The sequence below is a fragment of the Notolepis coatsorum genome (genome assembly GCF_963971535.1).
Source record: "Notolepis coatsorum genome assembly, chromosome: 3".
NCBI classification, from domain to species: Eukaryota; Metazoa; Chordata; class Actinopteri; order Aulopiformes; family Paralepididae; genus Notolepis; species Notolepis coatsorum.
The window spans coordinates 120,866,291-120,886,871 of NC_140167.1; the positions used below are offsets into that span (position 1 = coordinate 120,866,291).

A 20,581-nucleotide genomic window follows, 5' to 3' on the forward strand; every position below is an offset into this window, starting at 1 on the left:
AGCGTTTATTTGAAAACGATTCATAAATAGGCCGAAAAATTACAATGTTTTTTTTGTTTTCTAGAATATTCCAGTAAAGGGCGATTATCATAAAATATTTATATTTTCCTTGAAAACGAGGGCTTTTCAAAATGCAAAATGAAAATGAACCGATTAAAAAAACAATCTGCTTCGACAATGTTGACTGGAAAACGAGTCATTGATAAGCGACGGGCAGATTAGACACATAGCCATAATTTAAAACATAGATTAGGCGTTATTAACGCTAACATTGAAGTGGATGGTGGGCATTCAAGCACTAAATCGTGCGCCCCCTGCTGGCACTGAAAGTGTTAAGGTAGACCACTACGTCCCAGCATAACTGACTGACTACATATTAAGGTACAACCCTGAGGCCTCGGTACACACCTGCAATATGAAACATTCTGAGAACTGTTTCGCTTTATACCCACCCAGCCATTAACCTTCTATCTTAAAGTGGCCCTTCATCGAAAAATAATATTTAGCATGCATATCTCTAAACTCTCTAAACAGTTTTGCACACATTGATTCATTTAGTTTGATGGTTATTTAGAGTTAAAGGGAAAATCCACCCTAAAATATAACTTGTGTTATTTCTATAATACTGTACAGCATGGGATATATGACCCTTTCCATAACCTGAACACCAGAGAGACAAGACGCTAGTGATGATGTCATCAAGCAACAAATCCTGGAGCTGCTCCATCAGGGTGTCCGCGGATCCTTAAAAAGTCTTAAAAGGTCTTAAATTTGTTTATCAATTATTAAGGCCTTAGTTTGTCTTAAAATGTCTTAAATCCATTTTCAGAGGTCTTAAAAATGCCATAGAAAGGAAAGATAAAATCCCATGTCATCTTATGTTTTATTATGAAATCTGGGGGAAAACTATAACGGGAGATAAAGTTTGACTTTTCATTGTAGAATCACGCAGACCGGAATGGGGCGGAACCAACACAACTCCTTGTGTAATGTGTTGGCCGGGGAACCATTTCAGCAACGGAGTCTAGCTAACGTTAGCAAGGCGAAGCGATAACGCTAACGTTACGTTTAGTTTAGTTTAGCATTTGCACTCGTTAATATGGGAAACTAAGTGCCAATTTAACGAGAACTGGCTCGACAATCCACTGTTTGCGCGATGGTTGGTCCCAGTCAAAGACCATTACAAGCCCTGCTGCAAAAAAAAAAGAAGAGCAGTCGCGTCGCACATGCTGAGCGTTCTGCAAAAACCACCTGCACACTACTATTTCGCATTTATTTTCGGCCCCTGCCTCCACACCAGCTGCGCCATCTCAGGTAGGACTATAACATCTGCACCAACAGAAGTCCGGATAACATTCGGCTCCACGCCAAAGCTTGAAGCTGAGATCTTAACTTGAAAATAATCTATTCACGGATGTAAACAAGGACACATTTGTGTTTATGTTCGATGAGATCTTCACCAACTATGTATTTTTTCCTCCCACCCACCCCCTCCTAATGACGTACAGTATCCTCCCATGTATGTTAGGATCTATGGGTAACAGTACTGTATATTTGCATATCGTATATGTCACAAATGTAACGGTACAGTACTATATACCTGTATGTCCCTATGCCATAAATGTCATGTATGTTGAGTATGTCATAAATGTCACTATGAATTGAAAATGGGGGACCCTGATGTAAACAAGACAAACGTCTTTCTCTGGTCTGCATCCCCTTAACAATTGTGTGTATTGAGCCGTACTGTATTGTACCCATTCTGCAATCTGTTAAACAAAGTATTCATTCAACCAAAACCACAAAAACAAAACAACTGGATGAATGAATGAAAACTTTATTTAACAGATTGCAGAATGGGTACAATACAGTACGGCTCAATACACACAATTGTTAAGGGGATGCAGACCAGAGAAAGACGTGTGTCTTGTTTACATCAGGGTCCCCCATTTTCAATTATAGTGACATGACATTTATGACATACTCAACATACATGACATCATGACATTTATGGCATAGGGACATACATGACATACAGGTATACTATATAGTACTGTAGTGTTACAATTGTGACATACGATATGCAAATATACAGTACTGTTACCCAGAGATCCTAACAGAAAATATATACATATGATGGGGAGGAGACTGTACATTAGGAGGGGGGGTGGGAAGGGTTTGGACATTTACGGTGCCCAGTTTCTAATTGCAGCCTCCCGTAGGTGCTCTTTAAGAGCGGTTTTGAATGTGGGCAGGGGTAAAGTGGGTTTTAGGAGTGAGGTTAAGCAGTAGTCTGACCAGTTTGTTTTGTGATGTTTGTAATCTTGTTTTTAGGGCCTTTGAGGTGCTTTGGTACCATGAGGTGCAAGCATAGTCGTAGTACCCTTGAATGAGTGCTCCTGTTAGAGTCTTCAGGGTATTACTATTCTTGTTTACCAGAGAGGAGATCCAGCACAAGAATCTTGTTTGTTGGTTGACTTTTTTGATACCCTGGGGAGGGTGGTAATAGTTATGTGTTCTGACAGTGGCTGTTGCACTTGCTGCTTGGCCCCTGGTATATTTTGTTATATTTGCTATTTATGTTTGGTCACCCCTTTGTTGAAATTCATCCAATCCAGTTACTCCTTTAAGTTCAAGATTTTTAAGTTTCCAAGTTATGTTTTAATAAACATCTTTGGACCAATGTGTCCCTAAACTTAAACTAATTGGTGTCATTGCATGATTTTTGTCATTTTGTTATTGTGAAATTGGTATTAAATTTAATTCTGAGTGGCATTAAAAAGTCTTAAAAAGCATTAAATATGACTGGGCTAAACCTGCAGATACCCTGTCCATAGATAGTGAATAGTGGAACAGCTCAGATATCCGGCTTAGGGAGAAGGTTGTCTGCGTATACATGTAGATATTGACTTAACTGCCCATGATCATTGGAATAGCACAATGTAAATGCTGTTTTAAGGTGGATTTTCCCTGGACATTCTGAATATACAAGCCACTGTGGCTGGTTGACAAAGTCAGTTTAATGACATGAACGTGTATGAAAAAACAGTAACTCTCATATCCATTCTGTGCCTCCTGCCCCTTCTCTTATCAGGGACTTCCTCTCTCCAAGCTCTGCCCATCCAGTCCAGTTGGTCCAGGACTTCCTCCTGACAGGCTTGGCAGACGAATGGTTTGTCTCTGTGATGACCAAGCCACTCCCACTTCTCCTCACCACAAAGCAATTACATGCCTGCCACTTTCACATTGACGATGAGTGCTGTTACCGGATACAAGGTAATTGAAGGAGGAAAATATTGTTGGTGATGAATTTTTTTTAGGGGACTTTTTCTGTATTTTTCTGATTGGCCACTGACGTTTCTCTCAGCGCCAATCGCGTTACGCCTAGTTCTGCCTCTAACCCTAACCCAACCCTAACCCTAACCCAGTTGAAAGTGACTGAAAACTTACCGCACTGAGAACTAGGCGTAACGCGATTGGTGCTGAGAGAAACGTCAGTGGCCAATCGGATTGCGGATCCCGAACGCGGAACTGAAAGTGGGTTGGGCAAAATCTTTACGCGTCCAGGACACATACCCTACCGGCTTCCCACCCGCTAAAACACTGCCAATTGTGTTAGTAGGGACGACTGACCAAGCCGGAGGTACCGCCAGGGTTTCCCATTAATTACCTAGACTGTGGCGGCTAATTAGTCCCGCCACAGTTGTATAATGAACCCAAAACATTTTTTATAAAAAAAAGTTTTTTTTAGATATAAAGTTTGCCAATAGGGATGTATCAGTAGTATTGGCAGTGGTAGTAGTTGTAATAGTAATCCACTATATCTTTTTTTTCCTAAAAAATAAACACAGGTTCAACACAGGTAACCACTTTTGCTTCATTTCTTTGATGGCTCAAATGTATGCTCTAGTCCAGTGGTTCCCAAACCTCTCCTCGAGACACCCCAGCCGTTCCATGTATTTGTTAAATTCCACCACCAGCACACCTTGATTCAACTAATAAAGGGCTAGTTAAGTTGAATCAGGTGTGCTGGTGGTGGAATTTAACAAATACCGTAATTTTCGGACTATAAGCCGCGGCTTTTCCCCCCATTTCTCGACCCTGCGGCTTATATAACGGTGCGGCTAATCTATGGATTTTTACAGCTAACTGGGCTCGCTCCCTCAGCTCTGTGACCGTCAGATCAGACTCCTAAATCTGCTGCAGCAGTGCACGCCTTGCCCCTCCTCCCCCTCACAGACCCAGAGTCAACAAACCATTACGGCAAGAGTCTAGTGTATAAGCAGCTCAGAGCTCCTCTTTCAACATAAACTGAAGCATTAAACAAAATGACCCAGTCAACGATCTATTCACTTTAGTTTATTAATGCATGAGGCGTTGTCTAATGTTATCTAGCTACTGATAGCTCCTGATATCATAAGTTTGGCATTCGATTTAGCAGGTGCTGGCTAACTGGCTATCGTTCTGTGAGCTAACGTTAGTACTAGGCTGGTGCTGGCTAACTGGCTATCGTTCTGTGAGCTAACGTTAGTACTAGGCTGGTGCTGGCTATCGTTCTGTGAGCTAACGTTAGTACTAGGCTGCAGGGCTGTACGCTAAGCTTTTTCACTAGGGGCACACTTGCCCCTAAATGAGAAATTTAGGGGCAAAAAATATTTTTTAGGGGCACATTTTTAAATAACAATTTTACCATTATTTATATCGATTGTTTTTGATTTAAAAAAAAGAAAAAAAAATTATATATTTTTTTAATAATATATATATATTATATAATCATACTTGTAGTTGTATTATCTGCGAGACATCGCCACCACGCAACAAGTCAAAATGCTCGCTATATGCAACCAGCTCCACTGTCTGTGTGTACTCGAGTAGCCTCCAGCTACGGCCAGGATTCTCCGGAGCTGCAGCTGGACCCTATACTGTAGCCTCCAGCTACGGCCAGGATTCTCCGGCGCTGCAGCTGGACCCTATTGACTATATTCAGCGTGCCCTCAGCTCGAATACGCATCGACTCAGTGTTATAAATTATAAGACATTGATATCAGGAGCTATCTGAACTATTTAGTTTAACGGGACGTTTCGTTTTGAACAGTAAGCTAACGCGAGCTATCATGCACTACTAGACTTGCTGGAGGATTTGTTGATATCAGTAGCTAGCCGGCTGGCAGGCTCACCGAGGTCCCAGTGTCCCACTAGAGACTAGTGTTTACAACAGCCACGGGTGCGGGAGGGAGGAGGAGCAGACGCCGCAGCTCTCTCCGTGTGTCTGAGTTCAGTTCAGTTCGGCTCACTATAGGAGGTCGAACGCGTCGAAAATATGAAGCAATACTAACTTTACTTTTCTTCATAGCTAAATCAGACAGCCAGCCAGTCTATCAGAGTGAGTGCTCAGTCGATTGTTCCCGCTGATCATACCTGCTGAGTGCTCACTGCTCAGCTCGCGTGAGTGGCGTCATCACACGCCTTGGATAATTTAGGAGTGAAATGCGAATGCAAGGCTTGAAAGCACTACTCGCAAGCCCGCCCCCAGATAATATTTACCAATCGCAACGGCCAATTAAAGGGCCAATTCGCGACCATCTCGTCGCACTGTACAGCCCTGGGCTGGCGCTGGCTAACTGGCTATCGTTCTGTGAGCTAACGTTAGTACTAGGCAGGTGCTGGCTAACTGGCTATCGTTCTGTGAGCTAACGTTAGTACTAGGCTGGTGCTGGCTATCGTTCTGTGAGCTAACGTTAGTACTAGGCAGGTGCTGGCTAACTGGCTATCGTTTTGTGAGCTAACGTTAGTACTAGGCTGGTGCTGGCTAACTGGCTATCCTTCTGTGAGCTAACGTTAGTACTAGGCTGGCGCTGGCTAACTGGCTATCATTCTGTGAGCTAACGTTAGTACCTGGCTGGTGCTGGCTAACTGGCTATCGTTCTGTGAGCTAACGTTAGTACTAGGCTGGTGCTGGCTAACTGGCTATCGTTCTGTGAGCTAACGTTAGTACTAGGCTGGTGCTGGCTAACTGGCTATCATTCTGTGAGCTAACGTTAGTACTAGGCTGGTGCTGGCTAACTGGCTATTGTTCTGTGAGCTAACGTTAGTACTAGGCTGGTGCTGGCTAACTGGCTATCGTTCTGTGAGCTAGCGTTAATACCTGGCTGGCGCTGGCTAACTAACGTGGCTATCGTTCTGTGAGCTAGCGTTAGTACCAGTGGTGCAGTGCTGGGCAACCGCGGTCAAACGGCGTTTGGGCTTCGAAGTGCGCGCATCCTATTATTATGCAAAGTCTAGGTGATAAGTGCCTAGACTTTGCATAATAATAGGATACCGTTTGGCCTCCGCCCATATTACGACTGCACCCCTGGTTAGTACCTAGCTGGCGCTGGCTAACTAACGTGGCTATCGTTCTGCGAGCTAACGTTAGTACCTAGCTACCATTACTGTTTAAACAAAAATGTTAATAAATGGGAGCTTCCTCAAACAGCCATCTCTTTCCCGACAATCCACTCTGTGCACGAACCCTTACATATGGTAATTAAACATTAAAACACCTGCGGCGTATAGTCCAGTGCGGCTTATATATGTACACATCATTCAATTTAGCTGCTGCGGCTTATATTCAGGTCCGCCTTATAGTCCGAAAATTACGGTACATTGAACGGCTGGGGTGCTTCGAGGAGAGGATTGGGAAGCACTAGTCTAGTCGATTTTGTGTTTTGAGCACAACGTTCATCATAGATCTAGCCTCTTTATTTTGCTCTCAAAGTGCACCAGATTGATGTATTTAACTTTAAAATGTACAAAAAAATAAAAGTTACGGGGGGGCATGCCCCGGACCCCCCTAGAGGGTCGGAGGTTCACCCCCCATAGTCTCTGAAAATCCTGTGGGAAACAGTGTCATCACTGTAGAACAGGTAGCAGCAGCATAGTAGTAGTTGTAGCAGCTGATGTTGCCATCGCTGTAGAACAGGTAGCAGCAGCAGTAGTAGTAGTAGTAGTAGCAGCAGCAGCAGCAGCAACATTTGCAGCAGTAGTATTAGTGCCAGCGGTGATTCTAGTAGACCTAGTTGGACTAGTAATAATTCTAATTGTTGTAGCAGTACTAGTCAGTGTTGTAGTTGAGTCACTAAATCTTGAGTCTGAGTCAAGTCTCGAGTCCCCAGTGTTCAAGTCCAAGTCCGAGTCACCTAAGAAGCGCCAGAGTCGAGTCTGAGTCGAGTCCAAGTCATCAAGGTTAAGTCCACTCCACTCTGGCAGTCAAAGAGCTGACATACAAATACAAAAAGGTCTACATTAAACATTAACCCATTCTCTGCCAGCTCTATTTGTCTATGGAGATGTTCACCTTCTTTGCAGGGCTATAACTTTTAAAATTGTATTGCTAAATTTACATTACTATGGCCCATTCAACATCAATTATAATTATCTATCGTTCAGGATGTAGGAACGTTTTACTTTTTCATTCACACATTCATACAAAAATTCGGTCTAGAGTATAAATGTTTTTATCGTTTTCTGCAGTATTTCATAGAACGTGAGATATAGCCATAAATGCATATATTAGATCATCAAATGCAGTTTGATACTGATCGACGCCAGATTAAAAATTTCAACTGTACATGGTCCTAGACGCTATCACTCATCATGCGCGGATGAACGGAGGGGGGGGGGGGGGGGGGGGGGGTCGTTTATAATTCCGTGACCGACGTTAAATGATTCATGTAGTATGGGTGATATATTGATCAGAGCAGTTTGTATCGAAAATGGTAAAGGAAAACGCTGAAACTCACCCCAGTCTCCTCGTAGCGTTGGGTGATGAGAGTGGAGCAAAAAGATCGCTATTATGGGATGTTGATCGATGCGATCCATTGCCGGGTTTTATATTACTAATACACGTCCAAATAATGTTGATTATTGAGTTATGGCAAAGATCCATATCCACGGTGTCTGTATTGAGCCCCGGGACGATCACCGAGTGGCCGGACGAAAATAGGGGACGTACCAAGCACTTCCGGCCACTTCCGGTTTGGCAACTCGTCGATCGGCCACGAGGTGGCGGTATTGAAGCGTTGCAGAGTTGAGCGGAGTCCTACAGCACCAGCCAAGACTCCGTGGGTGAAATGTGAATACCATGACGAAAATATGAAATATTGATCTCAAAGACGCCTTACGGCGTCATTGGCAGATTACGCATGGCGGAGAATGGGTTAATGACACAGCGGTCACCATTTCAAAGAGAGTTTATTAACTTTGTGACACACTAGCCAAACAAATGCACTAGCCATCAATGTCTTATGCCAAATGATTAGGGAATATAATTATTTTTATTATTTTTTTTATTAACAATTCCGAGTCCGAATGCAGTCAATGCTCGAGTCCGAGTCATCAGTGCTCAAGTCCAAATCCCGGACTTGAGTACTACAACACTGGTACTAGTAGGCTAATTCTGTTAGAATTAGTCATTACCTGTGTTTCATCCACATAAGACTGAAATTGTGGTTGGAGTAAATGAACCTTTCACAAAAATACATAACGAAAAGCTAGCCAATTTGCTTACTAGTAGTGTTAGAATTTTTTAATCAGTAAATGTTTTTTTTTTTTTTTTACATTCAAAAGCTTCTATTATGATGCTGCTTGACTCCTCCTTGTATCCTTTCTCTACGTTGAAGATCTATGTCTTACCTCAACAGAGCCACGACCAGAGAGGGAGGAAATAGAAGACCAGTCTGCCCTCTTGAGTGACCACAAACAGACTAAAACATCAGAAGCTTATTCGGACAAAGGAGGGTCCAATCAATATCAAGGAGCAGAGAACTTGAGGACAAATTGCTGTCTTGATATCAACTCCAAAGGGGAAAGAGGACTTGTTTTTCTGGATAACCACCAACCTTCCAACTCATCAGAAACTCTTTTGGATAGGCTGACCTCCGATGCAGGGCGCGCTAGTAAGCACCAAGGATTGGAGAACTTGAGCACTTGTCACTGTCTTCATGTGGATTCTAAGCAGGAAAGTTGTCCTTTTCCATCATTGGTTCCTCAAATGAAAGAGCTGCTGCTAACTCAACAATCGGACAAAGGACAACCGGAACAACCATTGCTTGCTGTTCCTGGGGGTCACGGGGTCCGAAGGGACGACTGTGACATTGTTGTGGTTGAAGATTTGGATTCCGAAGGGGAAACGGGTGTTTTTCTGCTGCGTCCATCACTGTGTCCTCAAATGCAAGAGCTTCTATCTCAACGAGCACAGAAGGGGTGGCGAGAAGAGCCGCCTGGTGTCCCGGGAGATGAAACAGAGAGTGAGGAAAAGAGCGATAGCTGTCTTATTGTTGTAGAGGGTCGTGCAGAGACGGAGTGGAATCGAGATATCAGCGAAGCTGAAGGAAATGCCATCAGTGATGGGGTTAGAGAGGGGAATCACAGAGGAAATAAGACTGTGGATACGTGTGAGAAACTGCTATGTGCTGCCAGTGGCCTTGTGTTCCGAAATGTCCCCATTGCCCCTTGGTCCCTGCCAGTGTTCCACCAGCTCCTCCTTACAGGGACATTTCCCTCAGCCTGTGAACCAATCCCAGTGCTCGCGCGGAGCCTGGGGGCCCTACTTGCGCCCTATGGGGTTTGCTTGGCTTGGGAGCAGGGGTGCTTGTGTCTCAGCGCAGAGCCAATGGGACTGGTCGGAAAAGTGTGGACAGGAAACTTTGACTGCAGTATTAGTGAGGTTAGCGTTACAGTGTCGCTAAATTTGGACCTTCTTGCTGTGCTGATTTATTCACTCCCGGATTGGCGGTTGCTGTGGTCACGTGACTCACGCTTCTTGAAGGAGTTCCTGTTCCTGCCCCTTCCATCGCCAGGGAAACTATTCCAACCATTTTCGCTGTACCCACAGAAGTTCAGCTTCGACATCAGTTTCTGGACAAGGCAATTATTTCTACTACTACTACTATTACTACTACTACTACTACTACTACTACTACTACTACTACTACTACTACTACTACTACTACTACTACTACTACTACTACTACTACTACTACTACTACTACTACTACTACTACTACTACTACTACTACTACTACTACTACTACTACTACTACACACTGCTGCTACTACTACTACTACTACTACTGCTATTACTACTACTACCTGAAAATCTATATAGATAGAAAATAATTATTACAATGCTATTACAATTTTACAGATTTATGTTTTAGCAGCAGCTTATCATTATATTCACACATCTTCCAATCTTGTTTATTCTTTATGCTTCTAGCACCGGCTGGGACGAGACAAGATTTTACTCCGTTGTCAGAGAGGCCAGCCATGGGACCGTGGAACAAGTGACACTTGTTGATAAATTCTCTCAGCCGGACTTCGGTGCAACAAGTTATTGTTACAGGCTTGCCTACCACTCACACACACACGCACTGTCACACACACAAGCCCTCCGACTGCACACACATCTGCAGGATCTGCTGTCTGCTCGACTGAGAGTCACCGTCAGGTAGCAGTGTTGCTCAATTCACTTTCAATTAAATCAATTCACGAAGGGGGTTTCCTTCAAATTTGAGAATAGAATTGGAGCTTTACCAAAGAAGGCCTCCGCTAATACACAAGACTGCGTTGCCGTTGTGTTGTGAACAGTGAACTTGTGACTAAGCCGACATCAGTTCAGAAGAGACTTCAGCCCACAGGACTGCATCTACGGGGGAACATCCATACATGGAGAGGTGCACTTTCTAATGAGCACTGATGAGCTGAAGCTGGCCAAATTAAGAGTGTCATTACAAAATGTAATATTCACCATTTGAAAAATATAATGCCTACACTACTGAAAATATTGTTTTTGACGTGAAAGTAAAAACGTACTAGATAGATAGATACTTTATTAATCCCCTTGGGGAAATTCAGGTATCCAGTAGCTCAGTCAGTTGACAGACAATACAAGCGATGAAAGGACAACCAATACAACAAACAAACAATGAAGATCAGCGCTGAAGTTTAAAAAGTTCCAATGAATAAATAAATAAATGGTGAGCACTATTGCACAGTGTTAAGTCAAATAAAATCAATAAATAAAATTACAGTATACAAGTTTAAAATGAATTGCACATTGTCTCGAAAGGGGGGGGGGGGGCTGCCGCCCAGGTCATGAGAGAGAGAGATAGAGAGAGGGGGGGGGGGCGGGGGTTATATGGTGTTGAACAGTCTGATGGCTGTGGGGACAAAGGACAGCCTGACCCGCTCAGTCTGCGAGCGCAGCAATAAGCCGTCCACTGCGACTGCTCCTCTGTCCTTCCAGGATGTGGTGGAGAGGGTGGCTGTCATTGTTCATGATGGCCTGCAGCTTACTCCGTGTGTGCCTCTCCACCACAACCCCCAGTGAGTCCACACTCCTGCCAAGGACTGAACCAGCCTTCTTTACCAGCCTGTCCAACCGCCCGGTGTTCTTGGCTGACATGTTGCCTCCCCAGCAGACTGCAGCATAAAAGACAATGCTTGCCACCACTGATTGGTAGAATCAGCATGTCACTGCACACATCAAATGACCTGAGCCTTCTCAATTCAACTTGAGAATTCAACTTCAATTGAATGTTATTGAAGTTACTGTGCTTATCATTTAGAGCAGACCTGGGCATTGTACGGCCCGGCCCGCGGGATGATTCTGACCGGCCCGCGAAAGATTACATGATAATAAAAAAGATAAAAAAAAATATTTTTTTTAATATTTTTTTTTTCTTTTCTTTTTTTACTTTTTTTTTTTTATGTCAACGTTCACACGCACAGTATACGCTTAGGAGACATGCTCAGAAGATGTTGGTTCTCTTTGGATCCACCTACATATGTGAACAGACATTCTCAGTCATGACGTTTACCAAGTCCAGGTACAGACCCTCTCTCACTGATGAACATCTGGCAGCTGTGCTTCGCATCTCCACCTCAGACATGCAACCTGACTTTGATGGACTTGTTAAAGCTCAACAGAGACTGGATTTCTCACACTGAATGAAAAAAAAAGAACTGAAGAACACTAAAACGTGGAAATATAACAAGTGAAATGGGACACTTGATATTTTTTTTTCTTTTTTTTGCACAGTTCTGAAAACATTAAATGTTTAATATAGGCATGTAAAGTAAAAAAGGCTACAAAACTGGGACACTTTTCTTTACACAGTTCAGTGACATGTCTTGTTTATTTTTGCTATAAGATGATGTGATGTCTTTAGAAAGCTAAGAAAATCCTTGTTTCAATAGTATATGAAACTCAAAATGCCCTTTGTTATTAATGTTTCACATTTTGTTTATCATTTTGGAAATAAATTCTATTTGAATAAATGATATTTTTTAAAGCTAACCTCACCTTTTAATTGCCAAATAATAACATACACTCTTACCAGGGGTCAAAACAATGCCATTTACTGCTTTTTATATAGAAATAAAATGTATATTATGCATAATTGAGTTTGGAATTTTGGCCCGGCCCCCCAACATATTTTCAGTTGCTCATTCGGCCCCCCGGGAAAAATAATTGCCCACCCCTGATTTAGAGGATGTAATCATCTGTCTTTTGGAAATGTTGAGCAATGAACATGAGGTAAAATTGGACTGAAGAGTTTTAGATGGCTATTACCAAAAGGGCAATAAATAATTGAAACCAGGGTTTGAAATGAATAGCCGATCACCTGCCAAATGCAGTTAAGAACAAATTATACCACACATATGCATAGCCTCATTCAGGGTTAGAAATAATAATAAAAAAAAAAAATCAGGGCTTTTTCTCCCCCCCCCCCCCCACCCTTAATTGATTTTCGGGGGCTTTTTTTTGTATTTCGGGGGCACCGCATTTTTTTGATGAAAATTAACAAAGATTGTAAACCATTGTCGACACTTTTTTTTTACAGTCTTTGTCCCTATGTTTGATAACGTAATGTTAATGTCTCCATATATAGGGCTCTACGCTAACCTTTTTCCTAAGGAGCACATGTGCTCCTAAATAAAATTTAAATAAATAAAATCTAAATACAAATTTAGGAGCACAGTGAAAATTGTTCAAGTAACAGAGTTTATTAACAAACTATTTATTACATGCATATTATACTGTGCTTGTGCATACATACCAAAGAGGTGCACTGTCATCCTGAATTCTTCCATGGGCTCATTAAAGTTGCCGTTGGGCCACCAAAAGAAGCGTTGGCGGTCTGCGTCATGTACCTTCACCTGATAAAACATTGACTCGATGTCGGCCATCATCGCTACTGGCTCGTCACGGAATCTTAAGAGGACGCCAACTAGCGTGTTGGTCATGTCGGGTCCTTGTAGTAGCCTACTGTTCAGAGACTGTTCTTGAAAAGAGGCTGCGCAGTCGAAGACGACTCTTATCTTTTTCTTCTTGGGGTGGTACACCCCGTGGTGTGGTATGTAGGACACCCTGGCGTCTGCGCGGTTCAGCTGGTCAGCCGGAACTCCGACGGCATAGCCTTTTTCTATGACATTGTACATGAAGTTGTTGTAGTCTTCGTAGAACCCGGGGTCCTTCTTGAATTTCCGGTGCAAACTAGCCATGCGCTGTTTTGCCATACAACGGTTGTTGGGCATTGGCAGCTTGTCATTCTTGAGCGGCAATCCGATGCTGTAATGGCCGTTCTCGAAAGTTGTCGTTTTCTTCACCGACTGCATGAACTGCTTGTCTTCTTGAGACATCTCTTCCTTGTCGTCGTAGTTACGTTCTGGAAAGTCTGTGTTGTACTGTTGGACCAACATCTTTTCAATTTCTGTCACTGTGATCCTGTTCACTGAGCAGTGAGGCTGGTTGATCTCATCACTCTGTTCCTTCCTTATGGGTCCTTCCACGTTTCAGGCAGGCAATATACAACATGAAGGTTTCTCATTACCTTGTCGTAGAGTCAAGGGATTGGCTGTTTTCCTACTTCATGCTGTTATCTCTCGTTCGGATCCATCCAGTTCCAAGTCCGGTGCAGTGTTAACAAGCTTTTTAGTGTTGCAGTGTTAACAAGTTTTTTGACAAATGTAGGTGTAATATCCGAAGGTCCTTGAGTTTCGAACACCATTGAAGCAGAGTAGGTCAATAACGGGAGTCTGAACGCACACGACAGGACCACAGTGTACCGTTTACAATTTAATAAATAAAAGAAAAACATAACATGTTAAATCGCTGTTCGCACGGTCAAAAAACTATAACGCTACTAACTACCCTGGTTCCATTCACAAAACTGCCGCTGCCTTCTACCCAGCTGACATAAGTAGTCACATGACATTCCTAAATTGGCTCCTACATTATAATTAAGATATCAATTGTATACGATTTATTTAGGATAACTAAAGACAGGACTTTACAGCCGTCATTAAACCACTACTTAAAAAACCCAACCTCGACCCTCTAATCTTAAAAAATTACAAAACCATCTCCAATCTTCCGTTCCTATCCAAAATATTAGAACGGATTGTCGCAACGCAATTTACTGACCATCTATCAAACAATAATCTTAATGAATCTTTTCAATCTGGCTTTAGAGCCTTACACTCCACCGAAACGGCGGTTACCAAAGTCACAAATGACTTGCTGCTCTCTCTTGACTCAAACCTAACTTCTGTGCTCTTATTGCTTGATCTCAGTGCAGCCTTTGATATTATCGATCATTCGATTCTTCTAGGTCGGCTTGAGAATCATGTTGGCATTCGGGGTCACGCACTTGCTTGGTTTAAATCTTATTTAACTGATAGAACACACTGTGTGGTCTATAATGATTTAACATCTGAGACCCTCCCAGTGCAATGTGGGGTCCCACAAGGCTCTGTCCTGGGCCCTTTACTATTTTCGATTTACATGCTACCCCTCGGCAATATCATACGCAAATTTGGCATAAACTTAAATTTTTTTACGCTGACTACACCCAATTATATATACCTATTAAGCCAAATGATTCCTCCCAATTACAAAATCTTGAGGCTTGCCTGCTTGCCGTCAAAAAGTGGATGTCGCAAAACGTTCTACTCCTTAATGCAGATACAATTTATAAAACAAATTTGGACCTTGTGGTGTTCTTGTTTTGTTCTTGATTTGATGTGATGTTTCTTCTTGACTTGTTTGGGGAGGATGTGTACGGCCCATGGGGACATTGACGTGTGTTGTCGGGCCTTATAAATAAATTTGATTTGATTTGATTTGATTTGATACTAAAGGTTGACACTCACAGTAATTTCTTCCAGAACAAGCTTAAAATAGCAAAGGATATATGGTTGATCATTTGTCTGTCTATAATATCGTGTCTGTTTGTCTGTCTCTCTCTCTCTCTGTCTCTCTCTCTCTATCTCTCTCTCTCTCTCTCTCTCTCTCTCACACACCTTTGTAAAACACTCATGAGACCAAAGAAAATTCCTTTGAAAATAATATGTAAAGATATATAAGATGATATATATATATACATATTGTTCACACTATGGTGAGGCATAAGACATGGTGTTTACACATTCAAGTGGTTAGGGCTGGGCGATATAACGATAATTATCGCAATATATTTTAATAATCAATATTGAATTTTTATTTTTTTAACCCAGAGACAGTGGACAGACTTGTCTTTCTTGCCTGCAACTTGAAGTAATGGCTTTGCTTGTCCAAATGACAATACTGACCAAATTGAGATTTATTTTTCTCTTGTCCATTTATTTTGTTTGCTTTCTAATGTAACATACAGTTTGAAACCGTCTGTACACAGTAGGCTATGTGTGCTAGCAGAGCTAGTCTCCAGTCACGAGTCACGGTTAGGGATGGCTACCGAATTCGGTACTTTTGAGGTACCGAACCGAAACACGTCGGTACTACCGAGTATCGATTCAAGTGAGATACAGAGATTTTTCTATTTAATTATTTTTTTTTACCTTTTTTCCTTTCATGTCAACGTTCACACGCACAATATATGCTTACATAGGATGGCAAGCCGAAAACGGTAGAAATTGTAGTTATTTGAAGTTTGGATTTATTTTTTACGACCGAGGTAGGTAAATTAAATTTTTTTAGACTAAAGTACCGAAAAAAGGTACCGGTATCGATTCACAGGTACCGGTACCGTATCGGTTCAAATGTGAAAGGTACCCATCCCTAGTCACGGTGCACATGTGTGGTGGTTTGTCCACCAAAAAAGCACCAAAAGATAGAAAAGAAACTAGCAGAGCCAGAACTGTTCAACTCCACTGGTGCCACAGCCAGCAGAGAAGCCTGTTTACTTTCGCTTTCAAACCAGCTGCAGCCTGAGAACTGGAGTGAGGGGCTGCAACACTAAAGATGGCAGCAACGACAAAGAATGGCTGCAAAATAAACATACATCTGGATATATATATTTTTTTAATACTTATAACAATATTGATAATTATGGATATTGCGTGATATGATATTGTTATCGTTATCGCGATATAATTTTTGGCCATATCGCCCAGCCCTACAAGTGGTTATAGTGTAACAGAGTATTTTCTGTTTCCCAAATAATAGATTCTTATCAAACTGGTGAACTACACGCCTGTAGCCCCTCACTGTTTTGTTTCTAGAAGTAGAGCAGGTTGGAAACCCTAAGTATTACTCTCCCCAAAACCAAGACTTCTCCCCAAGCAGAAACAATTTATGAGTAACGCATACCTACTCCCATTATGGGCGGTAAGTGTGTACACAAAGTTAAAACACAGATATACACATTCTCTCCTCAAGTAGATAATGTTTTTTTTGGGTTATCAATGGATAAAAATGTTTACATGTATTAACTATAGAATTGCCACAGTTATATTATCGTATAGCTCTGCTCAGCGTCATAGTGCAAATACTCCACCTCAGTACTTGCGCACTGAATAAAAACTCACAATGTACCTTTACATACCAACATCTGTCTGACCACACCCCCATCCGCTACCTACATAAGCAGGGGTGTGGCCATGCCCTCATCTCCTTCACTTTCACCACAAGAAAGTGCCTGTATACCAAACACTTGAGCTAGGTTGTTAGACTGAAGAAAGGAGAACAGAAGAGCAAGGAGATACGTTGACATTATATCTTTGTTTTCTCTCACTATTTTCGAGAAAATACGGCGATAATGTCTTCGTCATTGGGGTGTCTGGAAGATGATGATCATTCTGACCTCCACCGTTTTTTTAATATTATGAGTCAAGTTGAAAATAACCCTCACAAGGAAAAGTGTGTTTGGTGCTTCTTTATTGGAAACACCACGCTCAAGTCGGCTGCAGCCTATAAAGGATTTGTACCGACACCGCTGTATATCTGCACCGTTTTGGAAACTGTTGATTTCTTTTTACTGTTCTCTCTTAGGATGAGGAGGTGAGTCAGACGGCGGCTGTCTGAGGTGTTGGCTTATTGTGTATCATGTGCAGTTTCGGTGATAGCTGCTTAGCTTGCGTGCTAGCTGGGTGAGCTAACTGTTAGCCTGTTAGCTGCGGCGCTAGCTTGTTATGTTCACTAGGCCAGGAGCGTTAGCTTGTTGCTACCAGCCGGCCTGAATTGGCTGTTAGCTTATGCTACACCGTTGAACATTAGCCGTGAGGATAACAGGCCATAACACTCTGACTACGACGTCATCTTTGACAGAGGATGTTAGTCGGCCCTACACCGTGTTGCCCCGGCAGCGAGGACTTTCGTCAACATGGAGAGACCAGTGGTTGCAGTCCTCTCAGCCTGTGCTCATGGTGTGGGTAAGAGTCCTTCTGGACGCTTAATGCCTCTTCCTTCCTTCCCTTCTAAATGTTTTGTAATAACGATGTTTTCCAAAACGTATGTTGCTGCACTACATTGGGGATACGACATGTGTTGTGTGTGAATTGTCTTGTCGCTGGTATAGGTTCTCTCTACCTAGAAAATCGGCGTTGTTTTTTACGCGAGTAAAAATGAACTGGTTTAGTTGTGATGGGAACTTGTGTGTTCATGTAACGTTTGTAACGTGGTTGAGCTCACAACTAGTTGGGTTATTTACCCTGCAAAGCTATGCTTAGTGACATGTGATCGAGGGGTAAGACCTTCTCTCAGCCTGTGATGACAATAAACAGGTAGCGTGTTCACATATTAACATGTTCAACCTGGTCGTATCAAGGGTAAGGTGGGGAGGGGTGATTTCCCCCCGGTTTCCCTGGGGCTTTCCCCCCTCCTCTCAAACATGTTTTGTTTACAATATATTGTGTCACTATGTTTGTGGGGATATGGTGTAATCCCTCAGCTTCTGCTGGGGTTGTGCTCCTGCTTGAGAAAACGATTTTTTCCTAGGGAAAAGATTGTTTTGGTCACTATCATGTGGGCTTAGCAAGGCCTGTGGCCAATACATAATCAAGGACTTGTGTCTTCTCTCGTTATGAAAAACGGCGTTCCTCTTACGGTAGTGAGAGTGTACTTTTGCCTTTTTTGTTGTGATGAAGGGTTGTGTGTGTCGTTAAGATCTACAACTGGGTTAGGTGTTGGCCTACAGAAGTCAGATGTGTAAGTCTGGTACCGGGGCTCTTAAAAGGGCCCTCTCTGGGTCTGTGTTTTTCTTTGTAAAAATCAGATGGCAGGTTTCGCACATGAGTATGTGAAGCTGTTAAACGCTTCATGTAGCATGCTATGACTGGTGTCATGGCTCTACTTTGTCATTACATTGTATCAGGGGTGAGGGGTCATAAAGGGGTGAACTGTAAACCTTCCTCCCCTTTTTCTGATTGGTCAGGGGTTAAAACCCCCTGTCCTTCGGGGCTTCCTGTCACGTTGCTGGATCAGCACGTTACAGGGTAGGGGGAGGGGGGGAGGGAGTTTCCTGGTCCCACGCCATATTGGGCGGTGGACCACGGAAATTCCCCCGCCATAGAGTACGTCACTGGGTGCGTTTCTATTGGTAAGACTTCCGTGGGTTATTCAGGCTCCATGTTATGGACCTCTGTTACAGGGAGTTTCAGAGCCTCCTCCTCAGGGAGTTCAGAGCCTCCTCCTCAGGGAGTTTCAGAGCCTCCTGTGAGTTCAGACCCTCCCTCCCAGTGAGGGAGCCTCCTCAGAGTTTCAGAGCCTCCTCCTCAGATTGTCAAGGTGAGTAGAACTTAAAAAGAAGTTCTGCTCTGTTGTATGTGTATTGAGCTTGGTGGGTGATGCAACGCAGTAGAGACGTTTGTTCTTCTGCTCTGCTTACTTGTAGTGTGTGTATTGGGTCAGAGCCTCCTCCTCAGGGTGTTTCAGAGTCTTCTCTGGGAGTTCAGAGCCTCCTCGTGAGTTAGAGTCTCCCTCTCAGTGAGGGAACCTCCTCAGAGTTTCAGAGCCTCCTCCTCGGAGAGTCCTAATCCAATTGTTACATAGCTCAATGTTGCAATATGTCTTTTCAATCTATTGCTCACGTGGGAAGTTTCTCTGGGGGTTCCCCATCCTCTCCTTTTTGGATAGGTGGACGGGGTATTGTTTAGGGTTTCCCTGACTCCTCGCCTTAAAGGTCTGTTGAGTCATGGGTTTCTCCCCGTCATAGGGGTACGTCGCTCCCCTCCCCGTCGCATGGGACCCATGTCCGTATTCTTTTTTCTGTAGAAAATTTTAAATTTAAAAAGTGGCTTCTTGTCGTTCTCCCAGGCGGCTTGGAGGAACGGTATCTGGTGTCTTGTTAGACTATCCATTGATGTGTTTTGGGTCTCGACGTGTACATAGTGCTGGCCCTGGGTGCTTCTGATAGGAATCACGCATGAGGCTTGCGCGCCTTGGTTGCTCATCATTAAAACGGCGTTTTTATGGGGCAACTGGGATGGAGTTTGTCTCTTCCGAGCGCCAGTTTACTAGGTTTGTCTCGACGGATTCTCGTTCATATCTGGGGGATGTTAACGGAATAGATCAAAGCATAGGTAGAGGGGTCTCACGCCCTTGGGGTGGGCCACCGAGCGCGGTACGAAAGGGATCGTCTGGGTGGCGCCCTCTATAATGTTTTGGATCGACATCCCCCACTAGTGTTGGGGGATGTCGGCGTGATTAGGGCACGGGACTGATTCTGGTCACGCCGGTCCAGGTCAGTTAACCCGTTGTCCGCCAGGGACGCAGATCTGCTGTTCTGGTACCCTGAGGGACTTTTCGGGGGGGGGAAATGCCAGGTCGGCCCAGGTATCACAGGGTTTGACGTTATGGAGATGTTCGTGGTTGTGTTACTACGTATTACCCCTCACTGTTGCTTGGTCCATGTTGGGTTGTACCTTGAGCTACGCTAAGGGGGCCAGGTCCTTCTCCATTCTTTTCGCCCCTCTCTTCTCTTGCTTCAGCATGGCTGGGAGGGGGCTGTTGACGTGGTTCTTATGGAACTCCTCTGGCATCCCTGTGTACGTCCCGGTCCGAAATTGTTTTCGTCAACCCGTAGGCCTGGGATAACCCCTTTTTGAAAACTGAAACACTTGTACTGCGGTATAGCCAGTGTATAACCGCAAGTGTGTTTTGGAGTTTTTTCTTGAGGGGTTATAGGAACAACCACCTCATGTTTGAACCAAGGGGGTGGTTGGTTCCCTGGTGTGTTGGAGCGGAGTCAACTCCCGGGTTAACCGATTGAGTGTGCCCCCGCACGTTTCATGACGTCTGCCAATCGTGTCAGCCTTCTCT

At 43.4% G+C, this 20,581-nt stretch overlaps 1 protein-coding gene across 1 annotated transcript in view; it reads left to right on the plus strand.

Annotated features, from left to right (window-relative positions):
- The window catches only part of fdxacb1 (ferredoxin-fold anticodon binding domain containing 1), a 32,081-nt gene extending 21,021 nt beyond the window's left edge, over positions 1 to 11,060 (plus strand). Inside the window, exons 6-8 of the mRNA XM_084309968.1 lie at positions 3,095 to 3,276; positions 8,682 to 9,906; positions 10,259 to 11,060. Of these exons, the coding sequence (XP_084166094.1) occupies positions 3,095 to 3,276; positions 8,682 to 9,906; positions 10,259 to 10,493 (1,642 nt within the window). The 3' untranslated portion in view covers positions 10,494 to 11,060. The remainder of the gene's footprint in view (positions 1 to 3,094; positions 3,277 to 8,681; positions 9,907 to 10,258) is intronic.
- The last annotated feature ends 9,521 nt before the right edge of the window (positions 11,061 to 20,581 follow it).